The sequence below is a fragment of the Blennius ocellaris genome (genome assembly GCF_963422515.1).
Source record: "Blennius ocellaris genome assembly, chromosome: 1".
Lineage (NCBI taxonomy): Eukaryota > Metazoa > Chordata > Actinopteri > Blenniiformes > Blenniidae > Blennius > Blennius ocellaris.
The window spans coordinates 24,904,243-24,917,762 of NC_137650.1; the positions used below are offsets into that span (position 1 = coordinate 24,904,243).

The following is a 13,520-nucleotide window of genomic DNA, read 5'->3' on the forward strand; positions in this document are numbered from 1 at the left end:
ACACGTTGTGGCCCACATTTTCAAATGCTCCTTCACATCATTCGGCTGTATGTGTCTTCCTGTCGGTGAAGCTTATATATATATATATGGAGTCGGAGAAGAAATAGTGACTGAGTTCTGAATTATGTGTGCTGCCCTGTCTCCCAGTCATTTCCCCTTGGGAAGAGGAGAGGACCTCTCCTCTCCCCTAACCTCTGCCTGCTCCTAATCCATAGCCCACTGGGAACACTGATGTGAGGCGTATGGCGCGAGCCCTTCCCTCGGTCCTGAACAGGACTTAAAAGGACACAACTGCCCTGGTGCACGCTCTGTTTCGGTCCTGACTCCACAGTAGCCACAGTGGGTGGTTTCCCATTGGGAGAATGAGCAGGGGGGGGGGGGGGGGGGGGGACACATCTGTCCAAGGAGTCACACTGGTGGGACGGGACCTTCCATAGTGACTCGCATGGGAAACAATGAATCTGCTAAAAACACCTCTAATTCTAATCTTGGTTATTAGGTATGTTGAGAAACTTGACATCCTATAAAAAAAAGGCATTTGCTTTAAAGTTGTTTTGCTAACATTTTAATGGGATTCTCTTTTTTAAGTCAAACTTTATGTGAAGTAATTGGACTGTAGATCTTCCTCAAAGTGGGAATTGAGTCACAACTGCTACTAAAAAATGTAACCGTACTGATGGCTTGCATTGTCATGAGAAATATCTATCACTCTGACTTCAGACTCTTTGAGGGATCAAAGATGAGTCAGAACCATTTTCCTCTTTGCTCTGGCTCTGAAGTGCCATGGAAACTGCCACAAATATTTATATCGGACAAACATTAGTGCACTGAGGTACTGCTTGCTCCAGTGTAGGAGCCAGCACCACAAAAGCAGATGACGGTTTGTCACTTTGGTGTCATAAGAATTGGCACCCCTGTGCCTGGGACCTCAAACGAGCGCAACAGCAACAGGAGTTGAGCTTGGAAAAAAGCCAGCTTTGTCTTCAGGCAGCCTTGTCCTCCGCTCACCTACCTGTGAAAACCTTGGAGCCACGGCTCATTTCAAACGGCATTCACCCCCAACCCCCACGTCTTACTTGTACACACCTACATGTTTCTGCACACACCCATACCAACCACTCTCCGATGAATACGCAGGCACAGAGTTGCAGGCTTTATTAGCCATCAAAACGCCTTTTGCTCACTAAGCAAATAATTACTTTTCATTGTGTAGAGAATACACCTAAATTCTTAAGGGTTTAGCAGAGAATTCACCCCAAGGTTCAGTGAAATTGTAAAGCTCAAATACAAATACAATGATTGTATGTGAAATAACAAAAAAAGAGAAAGAGAGATATGAATAATGTGCTCTTACCATCTAGGTCCTCTGGCCTTGTGAGGTCAATAACTCTGTGGCCGATTTTTGCTTCCTCACCCAGCTTGCTGAGGTGGTGCCCAATGCTGTCAAAGTGCGCTCTCTCCTGCATGGGAACACAAACAGTGAGGTAAACGAACAAGCACATTTTTTATATTGAAAAATGGAAGAAGAAAAAAATAACTCCCATCAGGAATCTGAAAATTTGAAAAGAAAATATAGTGTCTTTGATAAATGCAGGTTGTTTTGAAGAGCTGCTCTTTTGACATGAGCTGGATGTAGCTTTTTCCTCATCTCTCTATTCAGCAGCCGTTATAATGGATGACAGGAGGCAGAGAGACAGTGAGGGCCAGGGGTGCTCTAAATAGATTTACAGAAGGATACTTTGTGATCCCAAGCACACAATGGGGCCGTGGCCCTCTTTGCAGTGCTCAGATTTTCCTCTGTAATCTTCTCCTTACATCCTCCCTTCTAGTCTACAGCGCCCAGAGCTCAGCGCCCATCATTTATTCAGAGTTCATGCTTTGGAGAACACACCGTGTTTTCCCGTTTGTCATGTTGCTTTGTGCTCAGATTAAACTTGGCATCATGTTGTACTTGACGCACAATGAAACCCTGTCATTCAACGCTCCATGACAATATTAAATGTCATGTCCGTGTGCATTTACAGAATAAAATAACAGCTTTCGGGGGGCCTCTGAATAGTTGCCGCACATTACACTTAATGTATTATGCAAGGGGAGAGTGCCGACTGCTGCTGGTTCCATTGTTGAATGACCTACTTCCTCAGTGAATACACAGGGCATTAGCAAAAGGCTGTCTTCCTCTCTAAAGACTCAACTAGGAGATGGACACTTTGACTCTGCATGATACAAATAATCTCTCCCCCCGTAGATTTTGCCTGGATGACACTAAAAGCAGGCATGTTGCCACCATTCAGAAAAAAAAGCATTTGTTTTACTCCCAGGGTGTGCGTTCAATCTCTGCCAAAGACATACTATCTGCGTTGACCTCTGCCACTTTCCTTTCTGAACAAGTCTATAACGTGTACACTGAACCGACACTCAGGTAAAGTCCCTACGCAATACTAAAAGCTCCCCTGCCACACACAGACACCAACACGCGCATTAAACCTTGAGTTCCTCCGTTGTAATGCACATCGCCGTTTTGTTTTGTTTTTTTCACTTTTCGCCCCCAAGGGAGAATTTGTTTCTGCTATTAGAAAAAGGTAATGAAAAATTAAGCAGACCTAAGCATTGTGAACAAAAACGTTTACTTTTGATCTAAACTTGGTTCACTTTGGTCTCTTTTCATTTTCAGTAAAATCCAGTTTGCAACAATAGACACACACAAAAAAAATAAATTACAGTGCATTTGATCAAAATAAAAGAAATCTCTCGAACATGATTTTTCTTTTGTATGACCTTTTTTTCTTGAGGGTCAAAAAAAATATGACAAGATGAAGAGAGTTCAAGTCCATTTGATGCCTTTCACAGTGTTTTGATTTTTGCGCATGCTTTTATTTATACAAGAACTATTTCTCAAAAGAAAGGACTAAGAGAGAGACAGAAAGCGCTCTGCAATTTACCATCATACTTAGGAAGAAGCAGTCATTATTTATGGTCAGTTGAGTGATTCTGATATACAATTAACCACTACCTGCTTATAGCCTGTGATTAGAGGCTGTCTATCTGACGGCCCTTTGCTTACTTAAGTGTTTTCTAATTATGACATATGCAGTGGTCCCTGCTGGGCAAGAGGACACTTTGTAAAGAGAAGATGGAGTGTGGTGCCTTTCTTTTTGTCACATTCTGTGTTAAGCAAGTAGTGCACGCAGGCGCATGCACAGAGAGTCGTATTCATCACCCAGCCACATTATTGCTCTTAATGAAAGAAGCTAGCAGCCTGATGACAAAGTGACTGAAGTGCGATTAGCTGGATGGGCAACGCGCTGCTTCAGATGCTACTTGGACAGTCCACTAGGAAGACACAGCATTCGTGGATGCCGTGTGTCTGTAATGAAGTAGTCATCTCGTCCCTCTTCTGCGCTTCGTTGGCCCCTCTTGATCAATCAAGTCCTTTTATAAACTCATGATCATTAAGCATCATGTTGGACTGAGGGGAAGAGAGAACAGGGCCCATCCATCAATGAATTTTATTAATAACCAGCCCAGTGCTGAACGTCTTTCTCCACCGCACAGTCATATGATTAGTCCACATTGCACGGCTTAAAGCGAGACTGAATCAGGCTCTTCTTTCTGGACCCTTGAGGTTACTTCAGTGGGTCTGACATAGAAAAGATAGCAGGGTGTTTTTGTGATCATGTAGAGAGCATCTTATGCATTTTATGTGAGGCACAATTTAACACCATCATATAGCAAACTAATTACAGTAAGTATTCCTGCCTTTCCTGTATTAACTATGCTAATTAATATCAGACTATCTGTGCAATATGGTACCACAAATTTTCATAAAATTTAATATACTGAGCTTAATATACTTATTGGTTATAAGTTTGGTAATTTATATCAGTGAATTAGAAGTATAGTTAGAATTAGGGCCATAAATTATCTGCAAAGCATCAGGGTTTTGTTTTAATGTTGAAAAATATTCAGTGAACTAATGCTTCTTTACTGCCCACGCATCAAGTGCTGTGATAAATTAATGGCAGTTTTATTATTTTATAGTGTCATTAAATTTTTACTGATCACTCTGACACAGAGAAGTAGCAAAGGACATGCAGTAACTGAGGAAGCTTGCCATCCTGCCAGAAAGAGTGAGGGAGAGACTGAAAAAGAAAGAGGCCATCAGTGTATAGCCGTGCTCATCAGCATATTTATAATGCAAAGTGCAAGGTAATGATGAGAGAACACTGATTGGAAGAAATATCGACAACAACTCCGACTACGTCTTAAAAGGCACAGAGTAAATTGATTGTTTAAACAATGAAGGAGGCAAGAACAAATGAACGTTAATGGTAAAACCTACAAAGATGAACAGACAGGAAACAAAAGAAGTGACAGTGCACATTATTCCACACCCACTCTGACCACAACGGCTGGCGTGCAACTGGTCCCTCCCTTAAATGACTTCAGCATGCCGCTCTCCATCCCACAACTAAAATTATAGCAGTGCGCTCGCAGTTGTAGTGGAGAACTGCCACCCGCAAAAATCTCGCCCGCACAGTTTGTATAGTCTTTTCTTTAAAGTTTGATTAATAGATGGATTAGATGAATTGCACATGGCTCACCAATGTAGTGCCAAGCCTGTCGGGTGACACTGGTAGTCAGAGAGGGGTGGCGGTGGGGGTGGGGTGAAAGCAAATCCAGAGTGGTTCATGAAACTTCTGGGGCAAGGGAACCCAAAAGAGCCCTTGTCACTGCTGTAAAGAGGGCTTTAATTTAGCTGGCCACAGAACATGTGCCGGAGGCCTGTTGCTCTGCCCGCAGGGTGTATTCTGGGCAGAGGCGGGTGGCAGACAGCCCCTGTGCATTGTGCCTACTCCTGCCCTATATTTAGGTAACACTCTGCTGATCCTTACACTACTTCACTCACTGCCTTGCAAAAGAGCTTTAGGCTATGGGGAAAGCCATATGACCGGTGAATGTTCAAATACAGATGAAAGAAAAGTGTAGTGAAGAGTAAGCCAGACCATGGTGCAGATCAGCATGCAGTTTCTTTGAGTCAGCTCAGGTTGTTGTGAAATAAATATAAACGCGTCTTTGGTATTCTGATCTCTTTTACTACATATGAAACTACAATGCATATCACACTGTGGCAAGGTTCGCACTATCCCCACTTCAATTTCGAGTAGAGCTTGGGGGTCATTTTTGTTGTTCCATGTTGCACCCACAGTCAGCTGGGATTGTCTTCAGCACCCTGCGACTCGATGTTGGAAAAGGCAGTATAGAAAATGGATCAGTGGATTATCACACCAGAGCAGATCTCGTCTGTTTCTTGGTGGTGGAAAAACTTTAATCTGTGGTTATTATTTTTAAAGGAACTTCACAAAGTAAGAGAGATGTTTCTCTGTACTAGGCTTTAGTCTTGACAGAAAGGTATGTCCTATATACATTTTCTCAGCTATTATCATGGTTATTACCTTTAATTACAGGAACGTGGACCAGGTCTTTCGAGTATGTTTATTAAATTAGTGCCATATATATATATATATATATATATATATATATATGGTATACTAAAATATGACAGTAGTAACTTCTGTACTTTGTGACATCTTTCAACTAAATCTCATCCTTTTTTTTCTCGTAACGTTAGAAAGCATGATCACATATGTTTAAAGTTTCATCATTGGACTCTTTACCAGCTGGACCACTCTGAACAGCCACTTATATTTGATAATGTGCCGAACGTGTTGCAGTTATATCACACACCTGGTATGTGGCGAGTTGAAGGCAATGGTTTGGACCACAATGCAGCGCTTTGTGTATCAAGTGTCAGTCACCACTGTGGTCTGCAGCTCTTGAGTGAAGACCCAGACTAAACCCCTCGACAATCTGTCCCAGCCTTGATGGAGACAAAGACTGCACTTTAACATGGCTGCAGCGTCTCACAGCTCGATGCCTCATCTGTTTTGTATTTTTATTGTAACCAGTTGCAATGTTATTTATAAGTCTGCAGTTTTCCAGTAGTTTCTGCTAGTTTTGAACCATTTAAATGTTAAGTACATCCAGCCATGCGGTAAACCCGCAGTTCTTTTCATGCAGTTGCTCTCTTTTTTTACCCGGAGCAGTCCCTTCGCTAAAGCTAATGCAGGCAGCAGCAGAATCAACAGTAGCAGCCACAAAAGACTGGCATCTGTTCTATAGTCACCGTACTCAACATTACACAGAGCAGAGAAGGCCAGCTATTCCAGTCCTATTTTCTCTGCCAGGGCATTATCTCATTTGTTTAAAACAGAGGTAAGAAGGGCCTTTAATTAAATTAAGGTGCTTAAACTATATTGAAGAAAAGCATTGTGAACTAACCCCATCTGGGCTTTGGGCCAATTTAATGTTTATTGTTTCCTTTTAATAAAAAGATGAGGGCTTTTTTTTTCATAGTTGAAGGAAAAACCAGCCATACCCACAAAATGTGACCCTGAAGTGCCCATTAAAAATGTGCATTTAGTCTAAACAACAGGCATTTTCCTGGATGCATGTGTGTCTTCTTTGAAATATTTGGTGATCTTTTTTGTTTAAATGTATTATACATCCTGTCTGGTTAAATGAGAAATATTACTATTCTGTCATTTTCAATAAAACTCAGCTACTGACAGACACATGAAGAGCACTTTGTCATATATATCCATCTCAGTGCTGCAACACAGTTTTGACACAGTGCTTGGTTCCCATTTTGAGCTCCACATTGCTGAGATCATTTGTGTTGACATCTTGTACTTTTACAGGCTTCCAATCTTCACTGATCCAGAACTGTTCACTGAGTCTTCCAGGCGATGTTAAGTTGAGCTAAAGTCTTCAGCCTTCTCGAACCCTGCAGGCTGCAAACAGCAGGATATTAGAAACTGTAGTATGACCAGAACCCTTTTCACATTAGGACAAAACCTTGAGACTTGCTGGACACGGGTGCCTTTATATCCTAACCGCAACAATGCTACAGGCTATAAATGGTTCTTTGTAGCCAGTTCTTTTCCTCCTCTTTTGTTGTGTCTGCCTTGTGGTGAGTGTGGCATCACAGGTCTAAACCACTTGGGCCAACCACATTTCTGAGCAAATGCGGCACGCCAGAAATTCACCATGTTAAACGACAACTGTAGGAAATAATGGAGCCACCACTGCCAAATGACCCGACCAAGATGCAGTCTTGATGTCTTTCTGGGTAGGAAGCGAGAGAGCAAAAGACTTGACCTGGGATGGCAGCCCGCAGGCACACACACATACACATGCAAAGGCACATTTTATCCAAAGTCATACATTATTTTTTATTCTTTTGGCAAATGTGGACAATTGGACAAAGCATTAATGTAAGCAATCTTCACAATAGCACTTGCTGGCTACAGCCTGTGTCTGGGAGCTGAGCATAATCTAATTTGGATGGGCAAACCCTTGTATGCCAAGGATTTACATTGCAGCCAAAATGCCTTGGTTTGCAATTTCCAAGACAGCAGTCGAAAAGGAGCAGAAAATTGCTTCCAGGGCTGCAAACCAGACAAGATTATATTCAAAGTCTTTGTGAGGGCTTTGCCTGAATAGAGCCCTGGCATCACACACACACACACACACACACACACACACACACACACACACACACACACACACACACACACACACACACACACACACACACACACACACACACACACACACACACACACACACACACACACACACACACACACACAGGGGGACAGTAGAACCACTATAACCAATAGGTTAGCAGTCTGGATTTTGTGGAGCACCAGTGTACGTTAAGCTCCATTTGAATATTTACAGGCTGTGCTTTGGGATATGGGAAATGCACAATTGTAGTCATCAATACTGAGGAGGGAAGGTGTTGTGGGGCAGAAAGGGCAGTTCAATAGGTTAATACACTGACCTTTCACCTTTTGATTCCAGTTAGGGACATGTCAGCAGAGGAATATATTTTATCTCACGCAACCTCCCTCACATATGCCGTATTTTATTGGAACTAAGGCAAGAAAAATTGATGTTGATCAGTCCAGATATCCGTCATACCTGACTAATCAGATTTTCGCCTCAAGCAATGGCCAATCCTGCAGGGCCAATAAACTGCAGATTTTGGCATACAACTACCTCAAAATGTGGAAAGGTTCATCTATGTATATCAGGGGTGTCAAACATCCGGCCTATAGCCTGGATTGGACATTCCTGATTTATATTCACAGCATGAGAAATACTTGTGGAGAAGCTGAAACTTTGTCCTGAAAACACATTTGTGATAATAGAAATTGCCAAGGCTGATAATTAAATGAACACTCCACTGATAGTAATGAAGACTGATAGATAAAGCAGGTTGTGTTCACTGCACATTAGCTGGCAATTTACAAATTACAGTTTACAGATGATTACACTATTGACGTTCCCAACAAGCCAAGTTGGACATGTCACTTGTACTCACAGTGCAACCAGTTGAATATGCTCATAGACACGAAATAGCAAAATAGACCTGACTGCTGCTTATATTTAGGCCTTTGTTTTTTCTCATTTTCTTTTCACAGCTAGTCATGGAAGGCCAAATAATAGTTTTCTGTTCTCTGAATTAGCTTTCTCAAGGCAAGGTGAAATTCACTTAATGAAAATCCTGTGCTTAAATGCCTCTAAAATGATTGTTGTTGTTTCTGCTGAGCCAGCCGAAATGTAGAAGCAGAAAGTAGTGCTTCTTTGACCCACTGACTGTAGATCCCAGTGGGCCATAAACGTTGATGACAGGACCTCACCATGTTTGAATCTATGCACGCACCGTGAGAGTGAAAACATACAGTCAAAGATGTTCCATATTTATTCACCCGTGACCCTGAAAACAGCTTGCCCAGTTATAGCCACAGTGCATAATAGAGGGAAACAATTCAAATGGTTACAAATGGGTTTGAATGTACTGTATATGACTGTAGGCATGCCGGTGCATTCTAGGTAAAAGCTTCCACTGGTCGAGGAGGAGATGGTAAATAATGGAACAAAGTAATTGCCCTCTGCAGACAATAATACCTTTAGATAAATATTTCAAAAAGCTAAATTGCAGAGGGGTTGTAAAAGGTTTTATTGTACTGGTGGGATATAGCAAAAACAGACAAAAAGAAAGAAAATCTGCATGAATATTTTACATGTCCTAAGGTTAAAGGCGTGTATACTGTAGAGCAGAGAGTCTGATCTACACCGCCTTCCCCTAGGTCAATGGCCAGGAAGGGGGAGCGACAGAGTCCGAGTAATAAAGGCTAGGGAGGAATGCATTGTACTCTTCAGATACACTTGCTATGAAAAGATGAATTGATCCGTCTGTAAGCAGCACTTAGACCCACTCCTCTGCCCGGTCATTACAGTGGGATAAATCAATATTTAATATCCCCTTCTAACAGCCACACTGAATGATCTTAACCTCTCCTTAATCCCATTTATGTTACCTTTCCAGAATCTTCTTCATGTAAGCTTTCACTTTGATAAACTTCCAAACAAGAGACTAGGAGGGCAGCTATTAAAGACCACACCGTATTTATGTCAGGTGAGGCACTTTCTTAAAATATTAATATTCTGAAACTGACCAAAGTGAAAGCTTTTATCCGGGGCATTCAAACCCTTCTGGTCCGTCAGCTTGTTGTATCAGCAAAAGACTCTCCCTCCCTCTCTCGCTCATTTCACCACTGAATTACAACAGACTGTTCTTTATTGCAGCCAAAGGATGAAGATGATGGGGCAATTCTTTTAGCTGACTTGATAAAGCTTGTCTTTAATTTTACATCGTCCTAATAGGGCCAATGTCACTGTAACCACGAGGTGACAATATCTCACTGTGATTTGTACAGGTGGGGGAGGCAAGCATGTGTCCACTGAAGGTGTCATTCAGTAAGACTGATCATGTAAAGTTAACAGACACACTACCCGAGGTGATGCTCTTTGAAATTATGGATATCAGAAGGCCTTTAAGGGAAACAGACGCATGTGTGGAGGGTCTATTTGAATTCAAGAGACTGATTATCATGTGGCATTTCATTTTTGTGTTGTCAATATGGTGAGCCAACAATTGCATTCATTTATTAAACAGCCTTTAAGTTCATGACCCTTATAGTAATATGCTACATTCCCTCATTCCTTCAGTCACTGTATGTATGTATGTATGTATGTACAGTATCTATGTATTTGGCATTTTAAAAAAATACTCTCCTCACGATGTTGACCAACTTCCAAAAAGAAAAAGAAAAACCACCTCTAAAGCACTGGATCTGTTATGAGGGGAAAATGGAAATAATTGCTTTGAATTTGGTTGAAAGTAGGTCGCAATCAAAAATGAAAAGAGATAACAAAAAAATACAAAAAAAAACAAAAACAAAAAACTGAGCCATGAGTAATAGACATAACCTTAAATGGCCTAAAACATAGGTGTATCGCCTGCTGAAATTTTTTTGGTTTAGTTCTTGTTTGTATTCATGTCATGGTCAATTTTATTGCTTCGCTGACCACAAGTTCAAAAAACAAAAACAAAAAAGGGGATGCCTGCATGCTAAAAGGCTGAGGTGCTATGCAAACAAAACTGATGGAAAAGCTCATAATTGATTTTTGCCCATTTTGTGTGTTTTAGGTTTTGACAGTTGTTTGTCCATACATAAATGTGGTTATGGATTGTTCCTGATTGTGAAGATCATTTTTTGTTCGAGCTTGAAAGTTGGTAAGTTCAGGAGAATTTCGGCTTCTGTCCTCTGTGTGGGCTGCACCAATTTATTAGCTGCACTCCAGTTGCAGGATATAGTTGATTGCCACCTGCATAGTCAGTGATCTCTTCCAAACACCAAATTAGAGGGAAATCAAAATAGATATTCATTGACTTTTTTACATATACATTGACCTAGTTGAGGCTGTTGGTTGAAAGTGTCAGGTGCTGAAATATTAATGAGCATCGCTCCCAGTTTCTGCCTGCTCCTCACAGCCAACTGGCAACATGGCATCAAGCTGAAGAGAGGAGGACAGCTTTTTTTCTTTCCTTGATTGACTCATCGATTGAAGATATTTTTAAAGGGAATCCCTGGGAGTGTGTGCTCCTGGTACAAAGCAGTCCTATCCCGTGTCAGGGGACGGAGAGGGCTGCAAGTCCGCTTTAATTGGGCAGAGACTTCAGAGTGTTCTTAACCCACACCGGGCACTGCCATGGCCTGTCACGGCCCTCACACCAACATCAACAACACACAACTCTGTACACACACACACACACACACACACACACACACACACACACACACACACACACACACACACACACACACACACACACACACACACACACACATTTGAATAAACATTCATGTACACAACAAACTATGCCAGGTCTGATCAATACGACCACCCTGGACTTGGATTAAAGAAAATTATTAGTCTTAAGGTTTACTGCTGTATCAAAATCTCTGTTCCACTTTCTTGAATAGTTTCTTTTGCACCCCTGCCTACTAAAAGATCCAAACTCTTTGTATTCAACTGCAGGTTTCTTTTGCCTGTCGGAAAAATCTTGCAATGGAGAAAAACTGAGGGGAAAAAAAGGGTTAAAACACATAGACTGTGTGAGAGTGGTCCTAACCTTGTCAATTCTGCAGTTGTTGAGGCCCACTGAATTGAGGGCGGACAGCTTCGCCTCCATGCCCTGCTGGTGATGTTGCAGCTGTTCCCGCTGGATTTGCTCCCTCATTTTCCGAGCCTCCTGGATGGCCTTCATCACTGTGTCCTGGTCCCCAAACAGCGCGGTAGAGTTTAGGCTTGACAGAATATCTGTAGGCAAGAGACGAGAGCTAGATTAGTCCGCTAAAGCAAACGCTATCCACAAAAAAAGGAAACGACTTCAGATGTCATCCCAACAGTGGCATGTATTTTGAACATGTGATATAACAAAATTGTAAGAAAAGCTTTGCACTTAAGTACATCACATGTCTGATGAGTGGAAATCTGTGACCATGCATGATGTGAGAGTCATTTTGAGGTCTTACCGAGGGATGAGCCTCTGCCCAGACCTCCTCCAAGTGGGCTGGGAATACCCCCTTTGCCGAGGAGACTGTTAGGGCTGCTTTTACTGCCGGGAAATAGGTTTTGTGTCGGGGATGTCGGAGATTTGACCAGTTCTGTAGTCTTTGGCCGAGCAGACAGATTGAGAGGCTGTGTTCCCTCCTCCTACGGCAGCAGCAGAGATAGGAATATGAGAGAAGACAGATGTGAATGCCCCCCCCAACCCCCCTCCCGTTTGGAGGAGCTCCGGATTCCCAGACAGCACAGTTCGCCTCTGTTCCTGGTTAATTATAGGATCCCTATCCTTCTATCCCGACCCACACCTCCTCCCAGATTCCTCTCCTCTCCTCTCCTCTCCTCTCCTCTCCTCTCCTCTCCTCTCCTGCATCTTTAGGAGCTCTGCCACTGCGATCTTCCTCACAGTTGCCCAGCGCCTTTGTTCACACTAATTAAAGCAGATTCTGTCTCTCAGTACATCTTCATCTGTTCTCCCTCTCCTCCTCCCTGCTCTCTGTGTCTGCACTCTGGTTCGAAGAATAAATAATGACCAGATAACGGCAGTGCCAATGATCAAAGACAGCTGTTCCATTCATCAGATGTCGACTTACATTATCTACTTCATTAGCTTGTTTTCTAATTTCATTCCTCATTTGTGCATACTTGGTTTTATGATATGCTTTGATATGCCTATTTCTAATATTAAAAAATAGAAAAATAAATAGAAATGATACTTTCATCAGGTTGTCTTGCTTGAACTAAATGTGCTTTTTCAGTGTGTGTATGTAACAGAGAGGACTAAGAACCCCTATCTGTTAATTTTTCTCTCTCTGAATTTTATGTATAAAATGTAAAATAACATCACTCAATAGTGAAACGTTTGATCATCACAAATGACAGGCAAACTACCTCATAATGTAGTCCATTTTATGTTTTTCTAACATAAAAAAATGACAATCATTGTAAATAGAAACTATTTGCAACCCTGTGGAAAAATGTCACTTTGGACAAGCTAAATCACCCTGGGTACAAAGCAGTCTTTTGAATCAGATTAGGGCTTGTGCTGTCATTAACCGTATTTTTCAAAGCCCAAGTGTCTCCTTGTCCAAACATATGGCTCAAGCATAAACTGCCCCAAGGCCTTGTTATTGCTGTGCCAATAACAGTTTGTCATGCAGTGAAGCAGAAAAGAGACAAACAAAACTGAGGGCAATCTGATTCTACTGGACTGTGTATGGAGATGGGATGATGCCAGTGTATGGGTGCCATCTATTTATTTATGTGTGAATCTTTTCCAAGTCCTTATTATAAGGAACATTTGTCCGTACTTGGATAATTTTGACTACAATTACTGTTATGTTACTATTAGGCTCATTGACATAAATCTACTGTGATAAATAGAGAAATTTATTTTATCACAGTTTGATGGAAAGGCCAAGGGTTGAATGTCTGCAGAAGTACAAGTGTGTGGGGAAAAAACTGGTGTTCTTTTA

General features: G+C 41.8%; 1 protein-coding gene across 2 annotated transcripts in view; it reads right to left on the reverse strand.

Moving 5' to 3' along the window:
• Positions 1–13,520, reverse strand: part of sox6 (SRY-box transcription factor 6) — a 132,514-nt gene that overhangs the window by 13,191 nt on the left and 105,803 nt on the right. For both annotated transcript variants that reach the window (XM_080517800.1, XM_080517799.1), the window contains exons 12-14: positions 12,015–12,195; positions 11,612–11,799; positions 1,355–1,460 (exon numbers count right to left, since the gene is read on the reverse strand). In XM_080517800.1, the coding sequence (XP_080373926.1) occupies positions 1,355–1,460; positions 11,612–11,799; positions 12,015–12,195 (475 nt within the window). The remainder of the gene's footprint in view (positions 1–1,354; positions 1,461–11,611; positions 11,800–12,014; positions 12,196–13,520) is intronic.